Source organism: Anomaloglossus baeobatrachus, chromosome 7, assembly GCF_048569485.1.
Source record: "Anomaloglossus baeobatrachus isolate aAnoBae1 chromosome 7, aAnoBae1.hap1, whole genome shotgun sequence".
NCBI lineage: Eukaryota > Metazoa > Chordata > Amphibia > Anura > Aromobatidae > Anomaloglossus > Anomaloglossus baeobatrachus.
The window spans coordinates 88,870,194-88,895,996 of NC_134359.1; the positions used below are offsets into that span (position 1 = coordinate 88,870,194).

The 25,803-nt window shown below is 49.7% G+C and overlaps 1 protein-coding gene across 5 annotated transcripts in view; it reads left to right on the plus strand.

The window, feature by feature from the left end:
* Window positions 1–25,803, plus strand: part of PCNT (pericentrin) — a 432,670-nt gene that overhangs the window by 87,838 nt on the left and 319,029 nt on the right. For 4 of the 5 annotated variants that reach the window (XM_075317436.1, XM_075317438.1, XM_075317437.1 and 1 more), the window contains exons 1-2: window positions 6,389–6,494; window positions 16,760–16,930. The exons of the other annotated variant lie outside the window; for it this stretch is intronic. In XM_075317436.1, the coding sequence (XP_075173551.1) occupies window positions 6,438–6,494; window positions 16,760–16,930 (228 nt within the window). In that variant the 5' untranslated portion in view covers window positions 6,389–6,437. Of the gene's footprint in view, window positions 1–6,388; window positions 6,495–16,759; window positions 16,931–25,803 lie in introns of those variants that run through there. 5 annotated transcript variants of the gene reach the window in all.

A 25,803-nucleotide genomic window follows, 5' to 3' on the forward strand; every position in this document is an offset into this window, starting at 1 on the left:
CACTGATTGTAATGGCTCTACGTATGTCTGTGATTCTGGTACGTATAAAAACAGTAACATGCGTACCGGAATCACTGACGTGTGAAGGGGACCTGAGGCTGTGTGCACGCGTTTAATTTTTGCAGAGTTTTATGATTCATTTTTGCTTACAGATTTGGCACAAAACTGCAAGGAAATCCTAATCAGCAATGTCAATGAGAATCCTAAAGTGCAGTGCACACGTTCAGGATTTTCTCCTTGCAGATTTAGTGCAGAAAATAATCTGCAGCGTGTCAATTCTTTCAGCATTTTTGACTGCGTTTTCCCCATTGAAATCAATGAAAAAAATGCATAAACAAACTCATCAAATACGCATTGAAAAATACGGCAAAATGGGTGTTTTTTCCGTTGCGTTTTTCTTGATGGTTTCAATGATCTTGATATTCTTTCCCCTGAAATTTTCACAAGGGCATCTCTGCAAAAAAATACCCATCGTTTAAAAAATGGTTACATCCCCTCCTCCCTCACACCAAAAAAATTATATATAGATAGATCGATACACGGTTTCCCCGAAAATAAGACCTACCCTGAAAATATGCCCTAGTAGTTTTTTTTGTTAGGCAGACTGACGGATGGATGAATGGATGGATGGATGGATGGATGGATGGATGGATGGATGGATGGATGGATGGATGGATGGATGAATGGATGGATGGATGGATGGATAATGATAGAATACATTATAAGGCTAGGTGGAACAACGCTGCATCATTGTTTCTTTCTAGCATTTCATGAAATCACTGACTGCAAACAGACGGAAGGACTGATCCCTTTGTTTGCCATGGCATTGTTTCCAGCTCTCCCTGTTTTTGTGTTGGACGGGGGCAGGTTCCGGTTCAATGCTGTGATCACAAGGTTTCACGTAAAGTTGGGATCCAGCCCTGGACCAGCGCCTGGGGGTAATTAACTAAAAAAAAAAAAGTTTGTTGGCAAATGATTAGTTTTTGCATCTGTTTTGTCGCCAGTTCTGATCCACTGAGTTGCATCATGCTGAATAAAAAATGATATAAAGTATGTGCACCGTGCCTTAGTCGGTGGAATCAGGCAGGATCCTTCCAGCTTGAGGTCCTTTCATCCAAAGTGTGACCCCAAGTAGTAGACCCTGGAAAGTTTCTCTTTTTGCTGCTTATCCCATAAGCGTGCATTTGACAACTATTCACCCAAATAGACCTGATCCCGTGCCTTGTCCCTGTATGTAGATGTAGGAGAGTGCAGTTACCTGGATCCTTTCGTCTTTTATCCCAGCCCGGTATTTTCTGGATGTCGCCCCAGTCACTCGGCTGGAGAGCTTGTTGCTTGACTCTACCTGTAAACAATCTTGTCTCTATGGCATGTGACTGGTCAGAGCAATCCCCGTTCACGCCCGGGATCAGTCACTAGTCGCTCAGCTATGTGTACCGTTTCATAGTGACAGTAATCTGATGTCATCCTCACCCATTATTTTCACTGTATTGTTCTGCTATCTGATGCACCAGATACAGAGAGTAGGAAACTTACTGATAAATGCAAAAGTTTATTAAAGGGGTTGTCCAGGTTTGGGAGCAAAGTCTGCGATCACTGTATGTGGGACTGTAAACCTCGGAATTGTGACAGTGTACAGGGTATATGCTGTCATGATTCCCTGGTATTTTTGGTGCAAGTGAAGGGTAAGGCTATGTCCGCACGATGCTTTTTACCTGCTTTTTACCTGCTTTTTTGCTGCTTTTTCAACTGCAGCATTTAATGCCAAAATGGTTGTGTTCTGCTTTTCAAGCAAAGTCTATGGGAATTTGGGTTTCTTGTCCGCACTATGCAGTTCAAACTGCAGCCCTTTTGTTGCAGAACTTTGGTCAAAAACTCAGCTTTGCAGTGCAAAACCCAAATGGCAAAAACAATTGGCATGTCAAACTGCCAAATGGCTTGCGTTTTGTTTTTCCATGTTATCCTATTGAAAATGTGAAATTTTTGACCACACTTTGCGTTTCAAAACGCTGCGTTTAATTTGCATAATTTGTGGCAAAAACCATGCGTTCAAAGAAGCAACATGCAAATTTTTTTTTACCATTTTGGGTGCGTTTTGCTAACATTGAAGTCAATGAGAAGTTGCAAAAACCAAGAATCCTTCAAATTCCTGTGTTTTACCTGCTTTTTATGTGCAGAAAACATGTGTTTTGGACTACCAAAATGCATGCTTTTTGGGCATTAAAATAATGATTTCATATGTCCCTTTTCACTCACACACACATAATCTGACAATTAAATTAAAGAAAAATAATAATTTATTGCTATTTTTCCAATAAATAGTATATTGCCGCTATAATTTTATTAAATATTTCTATTTCCTTAATTATTTCTAAAATTCTGTGTTCCTTTTTTTTCTCTGTTTTCATTTTGTTTGACTGTTTAAACTTTATTTAGCAGTGTCTTGATGTTCAAAACGCATCTGTCAAAGCGCAGGTGAAAAAGCATGTAAAAAGCGCTGAAAACGCATCTAAAACGCGGTAAATACGCATGCGTTTTCAGCGCTAAATTTCTGAAAAAGGCAACTTTGGTCAAATCAATTAAGCCCAAAACGTGCGTTTAGAACTGAAAGTAGGAGAACGCAAAGTGAGGCCTTAGCCTTAAATGAGCACTTGTCTGCAATTGCATACATCCGGTCACATGCAGCAAGACACGATCAGCTTTCTGTTAATTCACTCGTTAATTCACACTAGTTGGCACATGACTGCACACAAATCACATATAAGCCTTCACGTGAGCACTCGCTTGCACCGACAATACTGGGGAGTTCAGGCAGAGCGCACACTGCTCACTGTCAAGATTCAGACGTCAGCTGTTCACTCTCAGAACTGGACAATCCCATTAAATTTAATTGTATAGCAAATTAAAGGGAATCTGTCACCAGGTTTTTGCCACCTAATTTAAGAGCAGCGTAACGTAGGGGCAGAGATCCTGATTCCAGCGATGTGTTACTTACTGGGCTGCTTAGTGTAGTTTTCATAAAATCACTGATTAATCAGTAGGAGATTATCATTAGAGGACTACTTGGCGTGCTGCAGGTAGTCCAGCATATTCATGAGCTCTGTATAACTTCTAGATCTGCAGCAGAGAAACCATTGATTTTTATCAAAATGACAAACACTTCAGTAAGTGTCACATTGCTGGAATCAGGGTCTCTGTCTCTATATTATGCTGCTCTTAAATGGGGGACAAAAAACCTGGTGACAGAGTCCCTTTAAGTTTAAGATGCAATTCTACTAAAAATTAGGTATCATCTATTTGGTAGGTTCCCATTGGTTACTTACACAATGTATTTTGTATAGTGAATCTGCATTAGAAAATCCACACCGAATTGTACAAATTTCTATGTTGTGATACTGAAAATTTAACCCTTTGCATTTTAGATTTTCTCAGGATTTTGTAAAATCTCATCCACTTAGATGAAACTGTAATAGCAGCAAATTTTCCATCTGGAAAGACCGAACAGAAAATACCTACACACTTGGCTAAAATTTTTGGTACCTTTTGTTAAAGTAATAGAAAATTTCAATGGTCACTGAAATAATTTGGAATTGACAAAAGTAATTTCCAATCTGGTGTCTAAGGCGGGCTTTGCACGTTGCGACATCGGTAACAATGTGTTACCGATGCTGCAGCGATAGTCCCGCCCCCGTCGCACGTGCGATATCTAGTAAAAGCGATTATTATCGCTACGGAAGCTTCACACGCACATACCTGCCGTGCGACGTCCCTCTTGCCGGCGACCCGCCTCCTTCCTTAGAGGGGCGGGTCGTGCGGCGTCACAGTGACGTCACACAGCAGGCAGCCAATTGAAGCGGAGGGGCGGAGATGTAAACATCCCGCCCACCTCCGTCCTCATTGCAGCCGGCGGCAGGTAAGGTGAAGTTCCTCGCTCCTGCGGCTTCACACACAGCGATGTGTGCTGGAACAACAACATCGTACCTGTCGCTGCACCGGCATTATGGAAATGTCGGAGGCTGCAGCGATGATACGATAACGACGCTTTTGCGCTCGTTCATCGTATCAAAAAGGTTTTACACGTTGCGATATCGACTGCGACGCCGGATGTGCGTCACTTTCGATTTGACCCCATCGACATCGCACGTGCAATGTCGCAACGTGCAAAGCCGCCCTTAGGCCATGTGCGCACTTACCGGATTTTGCCGCGGAATTTTCGCGGATTTGCTGCATGTTTCGCTGCAGAAAATGTTCATAACATCTCTGCAGTGAATCACCAGCAAATCCTATGGAGAAAAAAAATCCTGTGCGCACTGGGCGGAATTTGACAGCTGCATGTTTTGCTGCGGGAATCCCGTAGCAAAAACAAGTGCATGTCACTTCTTTTCCACACATCGCTGCGGGATTTCACTCCATTGACTCCAATGTTAATCATGAAATCCCGCAGGGAATAACGCAGGTAGCAAATTCTGTGCGGTTCACTGCGTTTTCCTGCGTTATTCCCTGCGGTATTTCGCGGTTTACCTCCGGTAATGTACATCGCCTATCTGCGGTTTTGCAGGGAAGTGATGTCATTACAGGAAGAGGAAGCCGTGCAGAGAGTAAACACAAACACATCACACACACACAGACATCACAGACATAGATCACACACACACACACACAGACACATAGAACACACATAGAAAGAAAACGGAAATATAGAAAACAAAGAACGTGGGCTCCGCTGCATATTTACCTTCCAGCCGAGGTAAGCACACAGCGGCGGCCCGGTATTCTCAGGCTGGGGAGGGAGAGGGGCAGGGTTAATGTCCCCCGCCTCACTCCCCCTCCGGCAGCCGAGAATATCAGCCGCAGCTGCCCCGGGACTGTCGCATGCATTATGCGGCAGCACCGGGAGTGTCCTCGGCTCTTCCTGCTGCCGTGTAGCAGTGGCGGTCAGGGTAATAAGGGGTTAATGGTGGTGGATCACCGCCATTAACCCCAGGCTTGATCATGGCAGCGTCTATGTGACAGCTGACATAATCAACCCGTAAGTAAAGTGAAAAAAACACAGACACCGAAAAATCCTTTATTTTAAATAAAACCAACAAGCCTCGTTAACCCTTTTATTAACCCCTCCCGCACCAAAGCTCCGGCGTAATCCACAGGTCCTGCGCTGCTTACATCCAGCCGCGATGTGTCACAGACACAGCGCTGAATGAATGCAGCAGACAGCAGAGGTAATTACCAGTCATTTCCCACGGCCGGTAATGTGAACTCACTGCCGACCGTGGGAAATGCAGCGATCTGTCCTCTATCTATCCCTCTATCTGTCTGTCTATCTATCTACTATCTCAGAATTAAATGACTTTTTTTTTTTTTTTTTCAATGTGCTTTATTGCATCGAATGCAATAAAGCACATCCCAACCCGCACGCGGCAATACCGCAAATAATACCGCGGTAAAACCGCAGCAAACCGCGGCAAACCGCATGCGGTTTTCGGGTGCGGTTTCCCGCGGGTTTTTACCGCGGGTGCGGTAATCTTTGAGAGCATGCAGAATTTTCTCAAGAAAATTCCATTTCCCAGTGCGCACATGGCCTTAGGCTGCAGCAACAGACAGGTATACACGTCACCACCGGTGATGACGCTGGGCATTGAATAGCATGTTAGTACACTCCTATTTTGTAAGAGGGTGGAATGAGCTCAGGAACTAATGCCCTTGTGACTAGTCACCGCCCTCATTAGCATACGGTAAAAGATCTTTAGAAATACTTTTTCTACAGATCCCTTTATCTATGCTAGTGTATACAGGGACGGTTAGACAGGGATCAGCAATATGGACTCAGAACTGCTCGTGGTTGTCGGTGCACATTGGACCTGACGTGTTCCCTTTAAATCAGCAGATTCGCATACACTAATTTTATTTGCTTTTGGGTAAAATAAAAAAATAATAATAAAGGAAGATAAAATCAAAAGGGATGAGAAGACAGACTGTGAGCCAAGGCCCTGCATGCAGGCGAGGTGGGTTCCCGGCCCTGTGCCGGCACCAGCTGCCGGCCCCGCCGGTGCCAGTCAGCACCACAGCGTTGTGGCTGTCTGCTACGCACAATGGAATTTATACTTCCCCGGTCTCCGTAAGCGCCTCGCTGATTGGTCGATTAAGGAAAGGGGCGTGTTCACACGCAGAAAAGTTGCGGAAGAAACATGACACAAACCCGTTCTTCAGGAATTAGATTACCATAGTAACCGGGACACGCCCCCTGCTGGGGGCGGGATAAACCGTTTACTCTCCTCCAATCAGATCTCTGAGGTACAAGTTCGTTTTGTGGGCGTGGTCATTGCCAAGAGCTCGGAGCTGATTGGCTAAAACTTCGTAACGATTGGATATTCGTTTTGGCGGATGAGGCGGGCGGGTAGCGCCATGTTGGTTCTTATAAGTGACAGTTAGTGCAAAGTATGGAAGGGGCCGAGGACGAGCAGCGGCGGAGGAAGCTGCAGGCCGGCCGGGAGAAGGTGAGGGGGCTCCGTGCTGCTGGGGCCGGTGCTGGCCGCGGACATGGAGCGACGCAACTAGTTTCTTGCTCTTTGCTCAAACTTCTCGTGCAGTGATCAGCTGCAGTATCTATCGGCTGCCGTACGGTGCTGTCGTGTATACGTCTCTCTAGAAGCACTGGTCGGCCGACTGCAGTGTGATTTTGCGATCAGATTGTACGATATAAAACGACTAGGGGATATTGGTGGTTTTCTCCTCTGTCTGAGTCACTTTAGGGGCAGCTCCAGGTGTATGGGGGTCCCTGGGGGACAGAAGTTCTCTATTTGTCAGGCAGTACAGTCGTATCTGTGGTTATCAGCTCCTTTTTGAAGTTAATAGGACTTTGTCAGTTTTTTGGGGGGTGGGGGTGCAATGTAACCATCCTATGTTCGAACAGTTAAAGGGGTTGTCTACTACTGTTTATCCATTAGGATAGATCATCAGTATCAAATGGGTGGGGGTGCGACACCCGTCACTCTACTGATCAGCTGCTGGCGGCAATTGGAAGTGATTGGTTGTGGAGGAGGACTGCACAAGGCCACCAGTTAGTCATATAGGTGACCAATGTGCAGTACCTGCCATGGCCTCTCTGCAGATGGTGGCGCTGTGCAATTAGGTTCGGCAACTGATCACTTCATAGATAAAGGGATCTTTAGGAAAATTATTTCTAAAGGTCTTATGCTAATGAGCGCAGGGACTATGCCCAGGGGTTTTCTATTACCCCCCCCCCCCCCCCCCCGAGTAGTCAGCCCTCTTAGCATGTTAGCACACCCACAGGGGCATACTAACGTGCTACTCAATGCAGCATCACCAGCAGTGACACACGTACCTGTGTTCGCTGTGACCAAGCTTCTGAATGCCTGTCGCTTTTGGTCATGCGCACTAGACCTCTCTGAAGCCAGGACGCGTACACCCAGCTTCATACTGCGCATGACCGGAACTGCACGGCATTCAGAAACGCGAACACAGGTACGCATGTCACCGCTGGTGACCCTGCATTGAATAACCTGTTATTACACCCCTGTGGGCGTGCTAACATGCTAAGAGAGCGGACTAGTCCCCGTGCTCATTAACATAAGGCACACGGCGAGAAAAACAGTGCGAGTGGTGTGCGATAAAACATTGCATTCCACTCTGACCAATTTTAGCCTATGTCTCAGCACCCATGAGCGATTATTTTCTCAGCCCTAATCGGACCGAGAAAACAGTGCTGTGATTGTAATACGAGACTTTCTCTCGCTCCCATTCAAGTGTTTGGGGCGATAGAAAAATCGCACTGCACTCGCGGTACACCGGTGTACCAAGAGTGCAGAGCGAGAATGGCAATAGCCGGCAACGGAGGAGAGAGGGAGATAAATCCCTCCCTCCACTCCGCAGTGCTCACCCGCCCCTCCTCAGCTGAGGTCCGCTCGCACAGTCGGACCTCAGTCGCTGGGACACTCTCATGACACTCGGCTTTGCAGTACTGCCAGCGTGAGCAGAGTGCCAATCAAGGATCGCACTAGTGCCCCGTGTGGCCCTGGCCTAAGAAAAAAGATCTTTAGATTCCTTTATCTATGCTAGAGTATACAGGGACGGTTAGGCAGGAATTAGCAATATACACCCACAACTGCTCATGGCTCTGGGTGTATATTGCACCTGACAGGTTACCTTTAAAGGGAACCTGTCACTAGACTTGGCGATTAAGCTGTGTCCACCACCGGGCTCTTATATACAGTATTCTAACATGCTGTATATAAGAGCCCAGGCCGCTGTGTAGAACGTATAAATTACTTTATAATACTCACCTAACAGGTGGTGCGGTGCAGACCGGTCGGATGGGTGTCTCCGTTTTCTGGTACAGATGCCTCCTCTTTCGGCCATCTTTGTCCTTCTTCTGAAGCCGGGGTGCATGATGCGTCCTACATCATGCATATTGGCTGGCATTGAGGTCCTGGGCAGGGCAGATCAAAGTATTGTAACCAGAGGACGACTAACTATGGGATCGAGCTGATTGGATAACAAAGAGTAAACTGACATACGGAAGCGGATACATTCCTAGTATTGGTGTTCACCATATAGGAAAAATAGTTTTAGTTGACACTGTTTATATGTGCAGGAATAGTGAATGTTGTGTTTACATTGGTAGGCTTGCCAAGTTGTTGTGCTTTTTTTTTTTTTTTTTTTGGACACATATATGATTTTAAAAAGAAAAAAACCAAAACGGACAACCATAATATTTTATGGCTTTCATGTTAGGCCATAGTAAATCATTAAGATAAGTAATGCCAGAATTCTGATATGATAGTAAAATAACAATCTGTTCAAATTTCTCCAACTTCACTTGTTGCTTTTTAATAGATACATGTTAATTAATGTTTAATAGGTTCGCTTTATTGCCCAAAAAAAACATTTTTTTTTTTTTTTTTTTTTCTCGCACCCCCTCACTTTTTTTTCTTTTTCGCTCCTAATTGGGAGACCCAGACAATTGGGTGTATAGCTATTGCCTCCGGAGGCCACACAAAGTATTACACTTAAAAGTGTAAGGCCCCTCCCCTTCTGGCTATACACCCCCAGTGGGATCACTGGCTCACCAGTTTTGTGCTTTGTGCGAAGGAGGCAACACATCCACGCATAGCTCCACTGTTTAGTCAGCAGCAGCTGCTAACTATGTCGGATGGAAGAAAAGAGGGCCCATACGAGGGCCCCCAGCATGCTCCCTTCTCACCCCACTTCATGTCGGAGGTGTTTGTTAAGGTTGAGGTACCCATTGCGGGTACGGAGGCTGGAGCCCACATGCTGCTTCCTTCCCCATCCCTTTTTACAGGGCTCTGGGTGAAGTGGGATTCTATCGGTCTCCAGGCACTGAGGCCGTGCTCCATCCACAGCCCCTGGTATCTGCTGGACATGGAGCGGAGTATCTTCAGGGACATGGCCCTGCTACATGGAGGTACTCTGTGTCCCTGTGGGGACCGCGCAGACACACGGCAGCACTGCTGGGTGTGTTAGTGCGCCAGGGACAGCGGCGCTGTCCGCACTAGTGCCATCGCACACCACAGCGTTGCTGGGTGTGTTAGTGTATTGGGTGACTACCGCGCTAACCGCCGCTGCCGTTTTTATTTAAGGCGCCGCTGGGATTTGTGGTGCGCCGGGGACTTCCGCGCCGGCCAGCACTGATATGCCGGCCGCGCTTATTAACTCGAGTCCCCGGCTTCTGGGCCTAGTCTCCCTTCGTTACCGCCCACAGGCCTGACAGTCAGGGTAGGGGCGTGACGCTGCATAGCACAGCAGCGCTGAGAGCTGGAGTATGTTTTGCATACTCCACCCCTCTCACTGTGTGCACTGTGAAACCGGATTCCCGCACTTTCTCAGGCACGCCCACGGCTTCCTTCTCTACAAGGACGCCGGCAGCCATTAGTGTCAGTTTCTGTACGATACAGAGACAAGTGTGGAAGACCCTGGCATTCTGATAGTCACACAATCGCTGCAACAGGCGTTAAGCAGCACCTGTGGTGCTAACCCCACTAGTGCAGAAGTGCACTTATAGATATGCTTCTACTATATACATTGCACTGTTTGGTCGCACGTTGTATATACCCTCCTGGATTGTGCGGAGGAGTTATCAGCATATTCTCTGTGTAAAACAAAGGTGCAGAACCACATGTTTTTCTATGCAGCCGGTACAGCATGTACGGCTATACGGCCGGCAGGTTACATAGACCCCCATTGTATCCAACTCAGCCGGAGTCTCTGCTAATGGCCAGAGGATGAGGACGGTGTCTGCAGTATTTACTGACAGATTTTCTGAGACTATGGCTATGATACTAGAAGCCTAGCAGTCCGGACATGTCTCTCACAACATGGGCACTGTTGAATCATTGATCCATGGCCCCCTCAGTGTGAACAACTAACAGCTCCGGGAATGTCACACGCATCCCAGAGTCACGGCTCTGCACAGACGTCAGTCCCAGACAGCCTAAGCGGGCTCACTATGAGCGGCCCTCGGTTTCATCAGGGTCCTAGCAGAAGGACTCTCTGTGTAATGAGGCGGAAGTAGCGGCTCAGGATTCTGATCCTGAGACCGCTCTCAATCTGGATACACCTAATGGTGACGCCATAGTGAATAATCTTATAGCGTCCATCTATAGAATGTGGGTTATTTCTCACAGCTCCTCCAGTGGAGGAGTCAGCTTCACGTATTTTTCTGGACCACTCTGCCTTCAGAGAGGCAGTCCAGGAACACCACACTTATCCAGATATGCGCTTCTCCAAACGGCTTAGGATACACGTTATCCCTGCCCCCTGACGTGGTCAAGGACTGGACCCAGTGTCCCAAGCGGCATCCTCCAATCTCCAGGCTTGTAGCTAGATCCATAGTTGCAGTGGGAGATGGAGCTGCACTTAAAGATGCCACTGACAGACAGATGGATCTCTGGTCTAAATCCATCTATGAGGCTGTCGGCGCACCGTTGGCTCCAGCATTCTCACCCTTGGGGCACTCCAAGCTATTTCAGCTTGTCTTACACAGATTGACACGGTTACACGTACATCTGTGCCGCAGGTGGCATCCTTAACCTCTCAAATGTCTGCATTTGTTTCTTACGCGATTCAGGTTGCCCTAGACTCTGCGAACCGTGCGGCAGTAGCCTCCGCTACTCCGTGTTTTTAAGCAGAGCCTGGTCTGCTCGTTAAGTGAATGGAAGGCAGATTCTGCTTCCAAAAAAGGGTGCTTAACCAGTTGCCTTTTTCTGCTGACCGACTGTTTGGTGAGCGTTTGGATGTAACCATTAAACAGTCCAGGGGTAAGGATTCATCCTTTCCTCAGCCCGGACACAACAAACCCCAACAGAGCAGGAGGCAGTCGGGGTTTCGGTCTTTTCGAGGCTCGGGCAGGTCCCATTTTTCCTCGTCCAATGTGGACTCAAAAGGATCAGAGGAGCTCAGATTCTTGGCGGGCTCAGTCACGCCCAAAAAAGAGACAGTCTGAAAACCCGCTTCCAAGGCGGCTTCCTCATGACTTGCGGCCTCCTCTCTCCGCATCCTCGGTCGGTAGCAGGCTCTCCCGCCTTGGCGATATTTAGCTGCCATAGGTCAATGACCGTTGGGTGTGAGACATTCTGTCTCACGGGTACAGGATAGAGCTCACTTCTCGTCCTCCAACTCGATTCTTCAGAACTTCTCCACCTCCCGGCCGAGCCGCTGCTCTTCTGCAAACAGGGTGCACTCTATAGGCAGAAAGAGTGATGACCCCCGTTCCTCTTCAGGAACAAGGTCACGGTTTTTACCCCAAATTATTTGCGGTGCCTATAAGAACGGGCCGTTCCGTCCCGTTCTGGATCTAAAACTGCTCAGCAAGCTCGTGGACACCAGGCGGTTCCGGATGGAATCCCTCCGCCATGTCATCGCCTCAATGTCCCAAGGAGATTTCCTAGCATCATTAGGCATCAAGGATGCTTATCCACACGTGCCGATTGATCCAGAGCACTAGCGTTTCTACGCTTCGTTATAGGAGACGAACACCTTCTGTTCGTAGCTCTACCTTCCGGCTAGCGACAGTCCCACTGGTCTTCGCCAAGGTCAGGGCAGCAGTAGTCACAGTCCTGCACTCTCAGGGTCACTCTGTGATCCCATATTTAGACGATCTACTTGTCAAGGCACTCTCTTAGGAAACATGCCGACACTGCCCGAACGTTGCGCTGGAGACTCTCTAGAGTTTTGGGTGGATCATCAACTTTTTAAAGTCAGATCCGACCCCGACCCTATCGCTAACATATCTAGGCATGGAGTTTCATACTCTCTCAGCGATAGTGAAGCTTCCGCTAGACAAACAGCATTCACTACGGGCTGCAATCTCTTCTTTAAGAACCAGTCGCACACATTAAGACGCCTCATGCACTTCCTACGTAAGATGGTAGCAATGGAGGCAGTTCTTTTCGCGCAGTTTCATCTGCGTCCACTACAATGTGACATTCTCCGCCAATGGGACGGGGAGTCGACCTCCCTCAACAGAGTCGTCTTTCTTTCTCAGGCGGCCAAGGAATCTCTACGGTGGTGGCTTCTTCCCACCTCATGGTCAAAAAGAAGGTCCTTCCTATCCCCATCCTGGGCGATAGTTACGACAGACGCGAGTCCATCAGGGTGGGGAGCAGTTTTTCTCCACCACAGCGCTCAGGGTACGTGGACTCAGCAAGAGTCCACCCTTCAGATCAATGTTCTTGAACACAGAGCAGTGTATCTTGCCCTACAAACCTTCCAACAGCAGCTGGAAAGCAAGCAAATCCGACTTCAGTCGGACAACTCCACAGCGGTGGCATACATCAACCACCAAGGAAGAACGCGCAACCGGCAAGCCTTCCAGGAAGTCCGGCAGGTTCTGATGTGGGTGGAAGACACGGCATCCACCATATCCACAGTTCACATCCCAGGCGTGGAAAACTAGGAAGCTGACTTCCTAAGTCGCCGGGGTGTGGCCGAAAGGGTATGGTCTCTTCACCCGGACGGGTTTCAGGAGATCTGGCGCCGCTGACAGAGGCCGGACGTCGATCTAATGGCGTCACGGCACAACAACAATGTGCCAGCTTCATGGCACGGTTTCACAATCATCGAGCTCTGGCGGCAGACGCCTTAGTTCAGCATTGGTCGCAGTTCCAGCTACCTTATGTGCCACCTCTGGCAGTGTTGCCCAGAGTGCTGCGTTAGATCAGGACCGACTGCGGCCGCGCCATCCTCGTCGCTACAGATTGGCCGAGGATGTTGTGGTTCCCGGTTCTGTGGTGCCTCACGTTAGGCTAACCGGGGGCACTACCAGACCAATCAGACTGGCTGTCTCAAGGGCCATTCTTCCATTTGAATTCTACGGCCCTCAACCTGATGGTGTGGCTTTGAGTCCTGGAACCTAGTGTCGTCAGGATTACCTCAGGACGTGGTTGCCACCATGAGACAGGCTAGCATACCAACGTCCGCCAAGATTGACCACAGGACGTGGAAGATATTCTTATCTCGGTGCTCGGCGCAGGGTGTTTCTCCCTGGCCGGTTGCATCGTCTATGTTTCCTTCCTTCCTGCAATCTAGGTTGGAAAAAGGGTTGTCGCTCAGTTCCCTTTAGGGACAAGTCTCAGCGCTATCTGTATTTTTTCAGAAACGACTTCCTCAGGTACGCACGTTCCTACGGGGAGTTTGTCTTCTCAGCACTCCGTACAGGCGGCCGTTAGAGCCCTGGGATCTGAACAAGGTTCTAATTGCTCTCCAGATGCCGCCTTTCGAGCCTTTGAAAGAGGTCTCCCTTCCCGCTTTTCTCGGGAAGTGGCCTTCTAGTAACGGTCTCGTCTCTTAGGAGAGTTTCCGAGCTAGCAACGCTCTCATACAAATCTCCCTTCCTGGTCCTTCACCAGGACAGGGTAGTTCTGCGTCCGATTCCGGAATTTCTCCCTAAGGTGGTATCCCACTTTCATATCAATCAGGATATCACCTCACCTTCTTTGTGTCCTCGTCCAGTCCATCAATTTCAGAAGGATTTGCATCTGTTGGTTCTGGTGAGAGCACTCAGGTTCTACTTCCCGCATGGCGCTCCTGCGCCACCCGGATGCACTCTTTGTCCTTGTCGCTGGTCGGCGTAAACAGTCGCAAGCTTCTGAATCCACCCTGGCTCGGGGGATCGAGGAACCAATTCTTGAAACCTACAGTTCTACTGGGCTTCTGGTTCTCTCAAGGCTGAAGGCCCATTCTACCAGAGCCGTGGGTGCATCCTGGGCATTACGGCACCAGGCTACGGCTCAGCAGGTGTGTCAGGCACCTACCTGATTGAGTCTGCATACTTTTACCAAGCATTTTCAGGTGCATACCTACGCTTCGGCAGACGCCAGCCTAGGTAGATAAGTCCTTCAGGCGGCGATTGCCCACCTGTAGGAAAGGGCTGTTTGACGGCCCTATCACGAGGTATTCTTTTACCCACCCAGGGACTGCTTTTGGACGTCCCAATTGTCTGGGTCTCCCAATTAGGAGCGAAAAAGAAGGGAATTTTGTTTACTTACCGTAAATTCCTTTTCTTCTAGCTCCAATTGGGAGACCCAGCACCCGCCCTGTTTTCTCGGGGTTTTTCTGTTTTTTCGGGTACACATGTTGTTCATGTGGTATGGTTCAGTTCTCCGATGTTTCCTCGGATTGAATTGGTCTTTAAACCAGTTATTGGCTTTCCTCCTTCTTGCTTTGGCACTAAAACTGGTGAGCCAGTGATCCCACTGGGGGTGTATAGCCAGAAGGGGAGGGGCCTTACACTTTTAAGTGTAATACTTTGTGTGGCCTCCGGAGGCAATAGCTATACACCCAATTGTCTGGGTCTCCCAATTGGAGCTAGAAGAAAAGGAATTTACGGTAAGTAAACAAAATTCCCTTCTTTTTTCCTAGTGAAAAGCGCTGAAAGACTTGACACACTGCAGATTAAAAAAAAAAAAGAAAAGAAAAAGTCACATGCATAAGATTTCTGGAACTTCGTAGCTTTTGACGCTACTGTAAAAATCAGATTTTTTTTGCATAAAAAAAGCTACAAAATCGCTCAGTGTGAACACCTCCTACTTTTACTGCACGCGCTCTGCTCGTTTTTTGAGTTGGAGCGAAAATCTTTCGCAGCGTTGTCCGACCGTGTGCTGCAGTTTCTTCCGGGTTTCTGCTGCTGTAGGATATAATGTGATCTGGCAGCTTCGGGTCCATTACTGGAGATGGAAACCTTGGAGGCACCGTGGATGATGGAACTGTTCTGTGTGTATGTGTGTGTGTGTATATGTGTGTATATATATGTGTATATATGTATGTATATATGTATGTGTATAAATGTATGTGTGTGTGTATATGTGTGTGTATATATATATATAATATATATATATATATATATATATATATTAGTGCGCAATTAGATGGCTGCTGAAAAAACTTTGTGAAATGGATTTTTTTTTTTTTTCCGATCAAATATATGATCTCTGTTAGGGTACTTTCACACTTGCATTCAGCGGAGTCCGTCACTATAGAGAATAGCGCAGTCTGTTAACGCACTGCGCTATTCTCCATAGACTTGTATGGACGACGCACTGTAACGCAAGTGTCAGCGTTGCATCCACTGGACGATGCAGCGTTGTTATTTTGACGCTCCGTCGGGCGGAAGGAACGAAGCATGTAACGTTTTTTTTGAGCGGCATAAACCTTTATTTTTAACAGCGCATGCTCATTTTATTTATTTTTTTTTTTTAAGTCACAAACTTTATTTTGTTTCTCGGTGGCCGTACGTTCAGCTGAGCGCCCGGCCGCCAGCATGTGAGAGCTCTCAGCTGAGCGCCCGGCCGCCGGCATGTGAGAGCTCTCAGCTGAGCGCCCGGCCGCCGGCTATTGAGAGCGCTCAGCTGAGCGCCCGGCCGCCGGCTATTGAGAGCGCTCAGCTGAGCGCCCGGCCGCCGGCTATTGAGAGCGCTCAGCTGAGCGCCCGGCCGCCGGCTATTGAGAGCGCTCAGCTGAGCGCCCGGCCGCCGGCTATTGAGAGCGCTCAGCTGAGCGCCCGGCCGCCGGCTATTGAGAGCGCTCAGCTGAGCGCCCGGCCGCCGGCTATTGAGAGCGCTCAGCTGAGCGCCCGGCCGCCGGCTATTTAGAGCGCTCAGCTGAGCGCCCGGCCGCCGGCTATTGAGAGCGCTCAGCTGAGCGCCCGGCCGCCGGCTATTGAGAGCGCTCAGCTGAGCGCCCGGCCGCCGGCTATTGAGAGCGCTCAGCTGAGCGCCCGGCCGCCGGGTGATCAGCTGATCATTCACAATAGTCTGCTGCCGGTAAAACTGTAAAGAAAAAAAAAAAAGCTTTCCGTTGTTTTTTACGATCCGTTGTGCCATTATATGCAACGCATCCGTCACACATCGCAATGCTACGGATGCCGTTCAACGCAAGTGTGAAAGTAGCCTTAGCAGTTTGTGCTTTTCTCTTCTTCGTTGTGCTGGCTGTGTCTGTATTGTGGAGGCCGCTGTACATCTAAATCCCTAATCCATCCCAATCTTCTTATGACTTGCGTGTAGTGAGGCGTTTGTTACCTTATGTGATTTTTATCTTCTTGAGATTTTTCACTATAATTATTCTCCTTGAATAATGCGCTGATGGGCGACGTCGCTCTGAGGACGGTGCTCAGCGGTTTTCTTACACATCCATTTACTCTGTATACGAAGACCATGACAGTTTTGTGGCCGTCTTACCTTTTCCTCACTTACCTTCCGTTCTTTTTGTCCTTCATGTTCTTGTGCAGCTTGCTCACTTCATACAGCGCAAAGCAAAAGGGGAAAGCTCAAAGACGAAGAAAAAGACGCCGAAGAGGAAGAAGACTGTACACACGCATGACGTTTCAAAGGAGGAGGACACATTAGCCAAAGTAGAATGTGCAGACATGGATCTGGAGGCTGAAGAAGTCACATCAGAAGTATGGCTTTGTCACTATTTTTATTTTATTTATTTATTTTATTAACTACATAGATTTGCACCTAAGTCATTTTTGCAGTTGGGTTTCGTTCACAATTTTGCACCGTTTGACTCTTAGGGGTACTTTATACGTTGCGACATCGCTAGCATAGGCTAGCGATGTCGAGGGCGATAGCACCTGCCCCCGTCGCACATGCGATATCTTGTGATTGCTGCCGTAGCGAACATTATTGCTACGGCAGCATCACACGCACATACCTGGTGGGCGCCGTCGTGGTGACCGCCGAACAATCCCTCCTTCAAGGGGGAGGTGCGCTCGGCGTCACCGCGACGTCACTAAGCGGCCGGCCAATAGAAGTGGAGGGGCGGGGATGAGCGGGACATAACATCCCGCCCACCTTCTTCCTTCCGCATTGCCGGTGGATGCAGGTAAGGAGATGTTTGTTGCTCCTGCGGGTTTACACACAGCGATGTGTGGTGCTGCAGGAACAACAAACAACATCGTACCTGCAGCTGGACCGACATTATGAAAATGAACGACGTGACACAGATCAGCGATTTTTGACTGTTTTGCACTCGTTCATCGTCGCTCCTAGGATTTACACATTGCGATGTCGGATGTGCGTCACAACAACCGTGACCCCGACGATATTTCGGTAGCGATGTCGCAACGTGTAAAGTACCCCTTACAGGCTCTGCCTCTCTACACAATCAACTTTAATGTAATCTGTAGTCATACATCATTTGAGAGGATCTCCAAAAAAGACAGATAATGGTTCCAAACTCTCCCATCATATCCAGTTCGCTGGCGGATTCTACTTTTAGGCTGAGTTCAGACATACACATGCAAAATAATTCCTTTTGTGCAGAAAAGGAACAAAGGTTTTACATCCATATTGTCATGTATCGATGGTGTCATACCTAGAGGATAAAATGTCTCTTATGACTGCAAAGCTAACTAAAATGGCTGGATCAATCAATGCCTAGTGCCAAAAAGCAGAAGACCTGGAAAACTGGATGCGCTGCAACAACTTTGGCATTATTGGTCTACAAGAAAGATCACAGGGGGCAGTGTGGCGCCCCTGACCTGGTCAGGCACCACTGACTACTGCACCCATGCTGGGTCAGTACAACACGGGTAATCCCAGAGGCTGACTAGGGTGTGGACACACGGAACACTAGTAACCAGAGCGCGCACACACAGCTAGAGGGCACCCCTGAGGAGACTCAGGGAGGGGGCGTGGCCCTCGCCTCCCAGCTAGTGGTGGGTGGTGTCACTGGGAACGAGGAGTTGTGCAGAGGCAGCCAAAGGAGAATGAAGTGGAGGAGTCGCGTCTGGAGGGCAGAGCAGTGAGCAGGGCCCTTCCAGACTCTGCACTGTTCGTGGCTGCTGGCGGGGGAGTAAGGGCTACCTGGTAGTGCCGCCCGAAAACCACCTGAGGCCGGAGTGCAGAGAGGTGGCTGAGTACGGGGACTGCCAGTAGACCCTGCCCGCACGTGGTACAGCTACCCAGAGCAGGGGCCCATTCAGTTGGCCTGCTACACCTGCCGGTGAGGGCACTGCATGCTGTTCACCAAACGTACACAGAGCCCGCAGCTACAGCAGCAACGAGGGGCCCATAAGTGACTGACTGCAAGCAGCCAGAATTACTTGGTCCAAGCTGCCCGCAAACTGGCCAGAAAGGGGAGAACGGCGTCTGCGAATTCCCTGGGTGACCCCAGCAGGACTTCAGGTCTGGGTCACCTCAAAACAAGGGGGGCTAGGAAGGAGAGTCACCCCTATAACAGCCAAAGGGATACCTGGTTCTTCCTGGTCTACCGAAGCATCACCCGGGTTAACTCACCCCTGCCACCTGAAGGGAATAAAAACCCTGAAAGACATTACTGCTCTGTGTGTGAGTTCTTCTGCGACCTGTGGTACTACACACCTACACCGGGCCCTGGGGCTAGCCTCACTCTCGGGAGGCCACCACATCTAACTGCACCCAACATCAGCCCCAGGCACCCCCTAATCTGCAGTTGCGGTCACCCTGACCGCAATTACCGAGAGTGGCGTCACAAATCCTCAGTCACCTACCTGTGACCAGAAGACTAACGAGCCCATGGAGACCCTGCGACGACTTGCACCTGAAGGTAACGGGGCATGGGGCTACACAGCAGCACCCTGATCAATTCATGGTAACATGGCTGAAGTCCAACTTGGGAGTAGTGATGGGTGAAACGGGACTGTAAAAGTCTGGATCCGCGCAAGATACCTAGTATCTGTGAATCGGGCCCGAAGTTATCAGAGAACTCCTAGTTACCATCCAGATCCAGCCACCTGGGTAATTAAAGAAAAAAAAAATGAAAATAGGGCGTTATACTTAGTCTCCCATGTGTTGATAACACCAATTCCGGGTCCGCTCATTAACCATCATAGATATTCACTGGTTCCCCTGCCCACTGGCGTCTGCGATTGGTTGAAGTTAGATCGCGCACCCACCCTGTGTGACGGCATGTCTGACTGCTTGGAATCGCACACACTGACTGCTTATCTAGTGGGGTTAAAATTAATAACTAAATAAAAAAAAATTGGCCTAGGGTCCCCCCCCATATTATGATACCCAGCACAGATAAAACATATGGGTACAGGCTTTTTTTTTTTTTAAATAATTATTTAAAGCAATTTAATAAACTGCGTGCGGTTCACCGCCTCAATTTTTGATACCCATCCATGACAGACGTCAGCTGGGGGCTGGTACTCTGAGGCTGGGGAGACCCATGGGTATTGGGTCACCCCCAGCCTAAAAATCGCAGCCTGCTGCCACCCAGGATTGTCACATCCATTAAAATCCATCTAAACACAATCCCCCCCCCCCCCCCCCCCCGCTCCGGAGCGCCAACATGGCAATGTAACCAAATCTATTCAGTAAATAATTGATTTTAAACTTACCTATGCCATATTCTCTTCTCTTCAGCAGGGTGAGCATAAAGCTTGTACGTGCTTACCACACATTAAAGCTGAAACACTCCCACTGCCCTTTCCAGACTCAGTAGTTTGACCTTTATGGAAAAAATGCAGAGTATTAGACACAGACTGATTTTAGCATGGAATGCAATCAGATTTCACCCTGAAATCCACATCTACATTTCAATGTCTGAACATCTTGAAATCCCACAAAGACATAAGTTGCTCCCCTTCTCCTTCATTACGTAGTTATGTCCCCCTTCCTAGGCCACTTCTTGGTATACATGTCCCCCATCCTGATATATATTTCTTACATTCTGGTTTTTGTCCCCATCATGGGTCCCGTCCTGGTGAATGTCGCCCATCCTGGCACGTCCCCCCCCCCCCCCCACCCACCCCAATCTTGGTACAGCTGCACACAGTTTAACTTCTTAACGACCGCGGGCAGAAAAATTACGTCCCATTGGTCATAGTGTTAATCCCACCCAGCTGCCGCAGGCAGCTGGGGGCATCCGTGCACATGTCAGCTGATTTGTACAGCTGAGATTTGCCTAGCAGGTACGAGCAGATCCGCAATCTGCCAGTACCTGTTTAACTCCTTAAATGGTGCTGTCAAAACGTGACAGCGCCACTATAGTCGCGGTTAAAGTTTACTCACCACCCGACACCGGAAGTCACGTGATGTGATCATGTGGATCCCATAGTTGTCATGGTAGCACAGGGTCTTGTGATGACTCCTGTAGCTCCCATGACTCCCTGTTTCAGCTGGCCGAGAGCTGTGAGACATGAGATGAGCATATCTGGTGTTCACAGCTGTGTAGCTGTGATCAGCAGATTTGGAAGAGCGATATGACGGTGGATCCTTATAGCCTTCTGGGGGGAGTACAAAAGTTAAATAGAAAAGTAAATGAAAAAAAAATATAAAAAAACCCCTAAGTTCAAATCACCCCCTTTTCGCCCCATTGAAAATCAAAGGGTAAAAAATATACACACGTTTGATATCGCCTCATTCAGAAATGCCCGATCTATCAAATTATAAAATGAATCAATCTGTTTGGTAAATGGCGTAGCGACAAAAAAAATCCAAAATTAAGGTTTTCTTTGTCGCTCCATTGGGAGACCCAGACAATTGGGTGTATAGCTACTGCCTCCGGAGGCCACACAAAGTATTACACTTAAAAGTGTAAAGCCCCTCCCCTTCTGCCTATACACCCCCCGTGGGATCACGGGCTCCTCAGTTTTCAAGCTTTGTGCGAAGGAGGTCAGACATCCACGCATAGCTCCACTGTTTAGTCAGCAGTAGCTGCTGACTATGTCGGATGGAAGAAAAGAGGGCCCATACTAGGGCCCCCAGCATGCTCCCTTCTCACCCCACTCTTGGCGGTGTTTGTTAAGGTTGAGGTATCCATTGCGGGTACGGAGGCTGGAGCCCACATGCTGCTTTCCTTCCCCATCCCCCTTTAGGGCTCTGGGTGAAGTGGGATCCTACCGGTCTCCAGGCACATGAGACCGTGCTCCATCCACTGCCACTGGGGTATCTGCTGGATATGGAGCTGAGTATCGTCAGGGACAGGGCCCTGCTACGTCAAGGTACTCTGTGTCCCCGTACAGACCGCGCGCAGACACACTGCAGCATTGCTGGGTGTGTTAGTGCGCTGGGGACAACAGCGCTGCGCGCTTGTGCCACTACTCACTACAGCTTGGCTGAGTTAGTTAATGTATTGGGGGACTGCCGCGCCGGCCGCTGCTGTCAGTTTTACACTGCGGCGCGGCTGGGACTTGTAGTGCGCCGGGGACTTCCGCGCTGGCCGTGCTTATTGTCGGCCGCGCTTGTTACTCGAGTCCCCGGCTTTTGCGGCCTAGTCTCGTTGCTTTCCCGCCCCCAGGCCTGCCAGTCAGGGGAAGGGCGGGACGCTGTACAGGACGTCAGCGCCGAGGGCTGGAGTCTGCTTTGCATACTCCAGCCCCCTCACTGAACACAGTGGGACGCCAGTTTCCCGCACTTTGTCTGAGGCACGCCCACGGTACGCCCCTCTTCACAGGACGCCGGCAGCCATTCCGGTGTGCAGTCGGAGCTGGAGAAGGGAGACAAGCTCTGGGGGACCCAGACACTGGATTCTGGCGACCACACACCCGCTTTTGAGCGGGCGGTAAGCAGCACCTGAAGTGCTGACCCCACTAGCGCCGAAGTGTTCATTTGTACTTTTATGCTTGTATTCTATACATTGCACTGTACGGTCGCTGTTCTTGACTATATACCCTCCTAGATTGCTCAGAGGACAGCATGTCGTCCGCAAAAAGCAAGGGTGCCAAGGCACAGGCTTTCTATGCTGCTTGTACCGCTTGTGAGGCTGTTCTACCGGCAGGTTCCACTGATCCCCATTGTGTGCAATGTTCGGCCCCTGTGGCACTTGCTCAGCCGGGGTCTCTGCTAGAGGTGACCCAGGGAGAACCACCTGTGAACACTGTCCAGGTGACAGGGACGGAGTTTGCAGTTTTTGCTGATAGATTGTCTGTGACTATGACTAAAATTCTAGAAACTTTGCAGTCCAGACCGGTACCTCAGACCATGGGCACTGTTGAATCATTGCCCCCTGGTCCCCCTCAGTTGGAACAACTCCGGGCTCCGGGGGTGTCCCATGCATCCCAGGGTGAAGGCTCTGACACGGACGACAGTCCCAGACGGCCTAAGCGAGCTCGCTGGGAACGGCCCTCGACATCATCACACTGGTCAGGGTCCCAGCAGGAGGACTCTCTGTATGATGAAGCGGAGGTAGCTGATCAGGATTCTGATCCTGAGACCGCTCTCAATCTGGATACACCTGAGGGTGACGCCATAGTGAATGATCTTATAGCGTCCATCAATCGAATGTTGGATATTTCTCCCTCAGCTCCTCCAGTGGAGGAGTCAGCTTCACAGCAGGAGAAATTCCATTTCAGGTATCCCAAGCGTAAATTGAGTACTTTTCTGGACCACTCTGACTTCAGGGAGGCAGTCCAGAAACACCACGCTTATCCAGATAAGCGTTTCTCCAAACGCCTTAAGGATACACGTTATCCCTTCCCTCCTGACGTGGTCAAGGGCTGGACCCAGTGTCCCAAGGTGGATCCCCCAATCTCCAGGCTTGCGGCTAGATCCGTAGTTGCAGTGGAAGATGGGGCTTCACTTAAAGATTCCACGGACAGACAGATGGAGCTCTGGTTGAAATCCATCTATGAAGCTATTGGCGCGTCGTTTGCTCCAGCATTCGCAGCCGTGTGGGCACTCCAAGCTATTTCAGCTGGTCTGGCGCAGATTGACACTGTCACACGTACATCTGTTCCGCAAGTGGCATCCTTAACCTCTCAAATGTCGGCATTTGCGTCTTACGCTATTAATGCTGTCCTGGACTCTACGAGCCGTACGGCAGTGGCGTCCGCCAACTCCGTGGTTTTACGCAGAGCCTTGTGGTTAAGGGAATGGAAAGCAGATTCTGCTTCCAAAAAGTGCTTAACCAGTTTGCCATTTTCTGGTGACCGACTGTTTGGTGAGCGATTGGATGAAATCATTAAACAATCCAAGGGTAAGGATTCATCCTTACCTCAGCCCAGACCAAACAAACCCCAACAGAGGAGGGGACAGTCGAGGTTTCGGTCCTTTCGAGGCTCGGGCAGGTCCCAATTCTCCTCGTCCAAAAGGTCTCAAAAGGATCAGAGGAGCTCAGATTCTTGGCGGGCTCAGTCATGCCCAAAAAAGACAGCCGGAGGAACCGCTACCAAGGCGGCTTCCTCATGACTTTCGGCCCCCTCTCTCCGCATCCTCGGTCGGTGGCAGGCTCTCCCGCTTTGGCGACATTTGGCTGCCACAGGTCCAAGACCGTTGGGTGAGAGACATTCTGTCTCACGGGTACAGGATAGAGTTCAGTTCTCGTCCTCCGACTCGATTCTTCAGAACGTCTCCGCCTCCCGACCGAGCCGATGCTCTTCTGCAGGCGGTGTGCACTCTAAAGGCAGAAGGAGTGGTGATCCCTGTTCCTCTTCAGCAGCAAGGTCACGGTTTTTACTCCAATTTGTTTGTGGTGCCAAAAAAGGACGGGTCTTTCCGTCCCGTTCTGGACCTAAAACTGCTCAACAATCACGTGAAAACCAGGCGGTTCCGGATGGAATCCCTCCGCTCCGTCATCGCCGCAATGTCTCAAGGAGATTTCCTAGCATCAATAGACATCAAGGATGCTTATCTCCACGTGCCGATTGCTCCAGAGCATCAGCGTTTTCTACGCTTCGTTATAGGAGACGAACACCTTCAGTTCGTAGCTCTGCCTTTCGGTCTGGTGACAGCCCCACGGGTCTTCACCAAGGTCATGGCAGCAGTAGTAGCAGTCCTGCACTCTCAGGGACACTCTGTGATCCCTTACTTAGACGATCTGCTTGTCAAGGCGCCCTCTCAAGAGGCATGCCAACACAGCCTGAACGTTGCGCTGGAGACTCTCCAGAGTTTCGGGTGGATCATCAACTTTTCAAAGTCAAATCTGACCCCGGCCCAATCGCTAACATATCTTGGCATGGAGTTTCATACTCTCTCAGCGATAGTGAAGCTTCCGCTGGACAAACAACGTTCACTACAGATAGGGGTGCAATCTCTCCTTCAAGGCCAGTTGCACCCCTTGAGGCGCCTCATGCACTTCCTAGGGAAGATGGTAGCAGCAATGGAGGCAGTCCCTTTCGCGCAGTTTCATCTGCGTCCACTACAATGGGACATTCTCCGCCAATGGGACGGGAGGTCGACGTCCCTCGACAGGAACGTCTCCCTTTCTCAGGCGGCCAAGGATTCTCTTCGGTGGTGGCTGCTTCCCACCTCATTGTCGAAAGGGAAATCCTTCCTACCCCCATCCTGGGCGGTGGTCACGACAGATGCGAGTCTGTCAGGGTGGGGAGCGGTCTTTCTCCACCACAGGGCTCAAGGTACGTGGACTCAGCAAGAGTCCACCCTTCAGATCAATGTTCTGGAAATCAGGGCAGTGTATCTTGCCCTACAAGCCTTCCAGCAGTGGCTGGAAGGCAAGCAGATCCGAATTCAGTCGGACAACTCCACAGCGGTGGCATACATCAACCACCAAGGCGGAACACGCAGTCGTCAAGCCTTCCAGGAAGTCCGGCGGATTCTGAGTTGGGTGGAAGACACGGCCTCCACCATATCCGCAGTTCACATCCCGGGCGTAGAAAATTGGGAAGCAGACTTCCTCAGTCGCCAGGGTATGGACGCAGGGGAATGGTCTCTTCACCCGACGTGTTTCAGGAGATCTGTCGCCGCTGGGGGATGCCGGACGTCGACCTAATGGCGTCCCGGCACAACAACAAGGTCCGGCTTTCATGGCACGGTCTCACGATCACAGAGCTCTGGCGGCAGACGCCTTAGTTCAGGATTGGTCACAGTTCCGGCTACCTTATGTGTTTCCACCTCTGGCACTGTTGCCCAGAGTGCTACGCAAGATCAGGTCCGACTGCCGCCGCGCCATCCTCGTCGCTCCAGACTGGCCGAGAAGGTCGTGGTATCCGGATCCTGTGGCATCTCGCGGTAGGCCAACCGTGGGCACTACCAGACCGGCCAGACTTGCTGTCTCAAGGACCGTTTTTCCATCTGAATTCTGCGGCCCTGAACCTGACTGTGTGGCCATTGAGTCCTGGATCCTAGCGTCTTCAGGATTATCTCAAGAGGTCATTGCTACCATGAGACAGGCTAGGAAACCAACGTCCGCCAAAATCTACCACAGGACGTGGAAGATTTTCTTATCTTGGTGCTCTACTCAGGGAGTTTCTCCCTGGCCATTTGCATTACCTTCTTTTCTTTCCTTCCTGCAATCCGGTTTGGAAAAAGGTTTGTCGCTAGGCTCCCTTAAAGGACAAGTCTCCGCGCTATCTGTATTTTTCCAGAAGCGCCTAGCCCGACT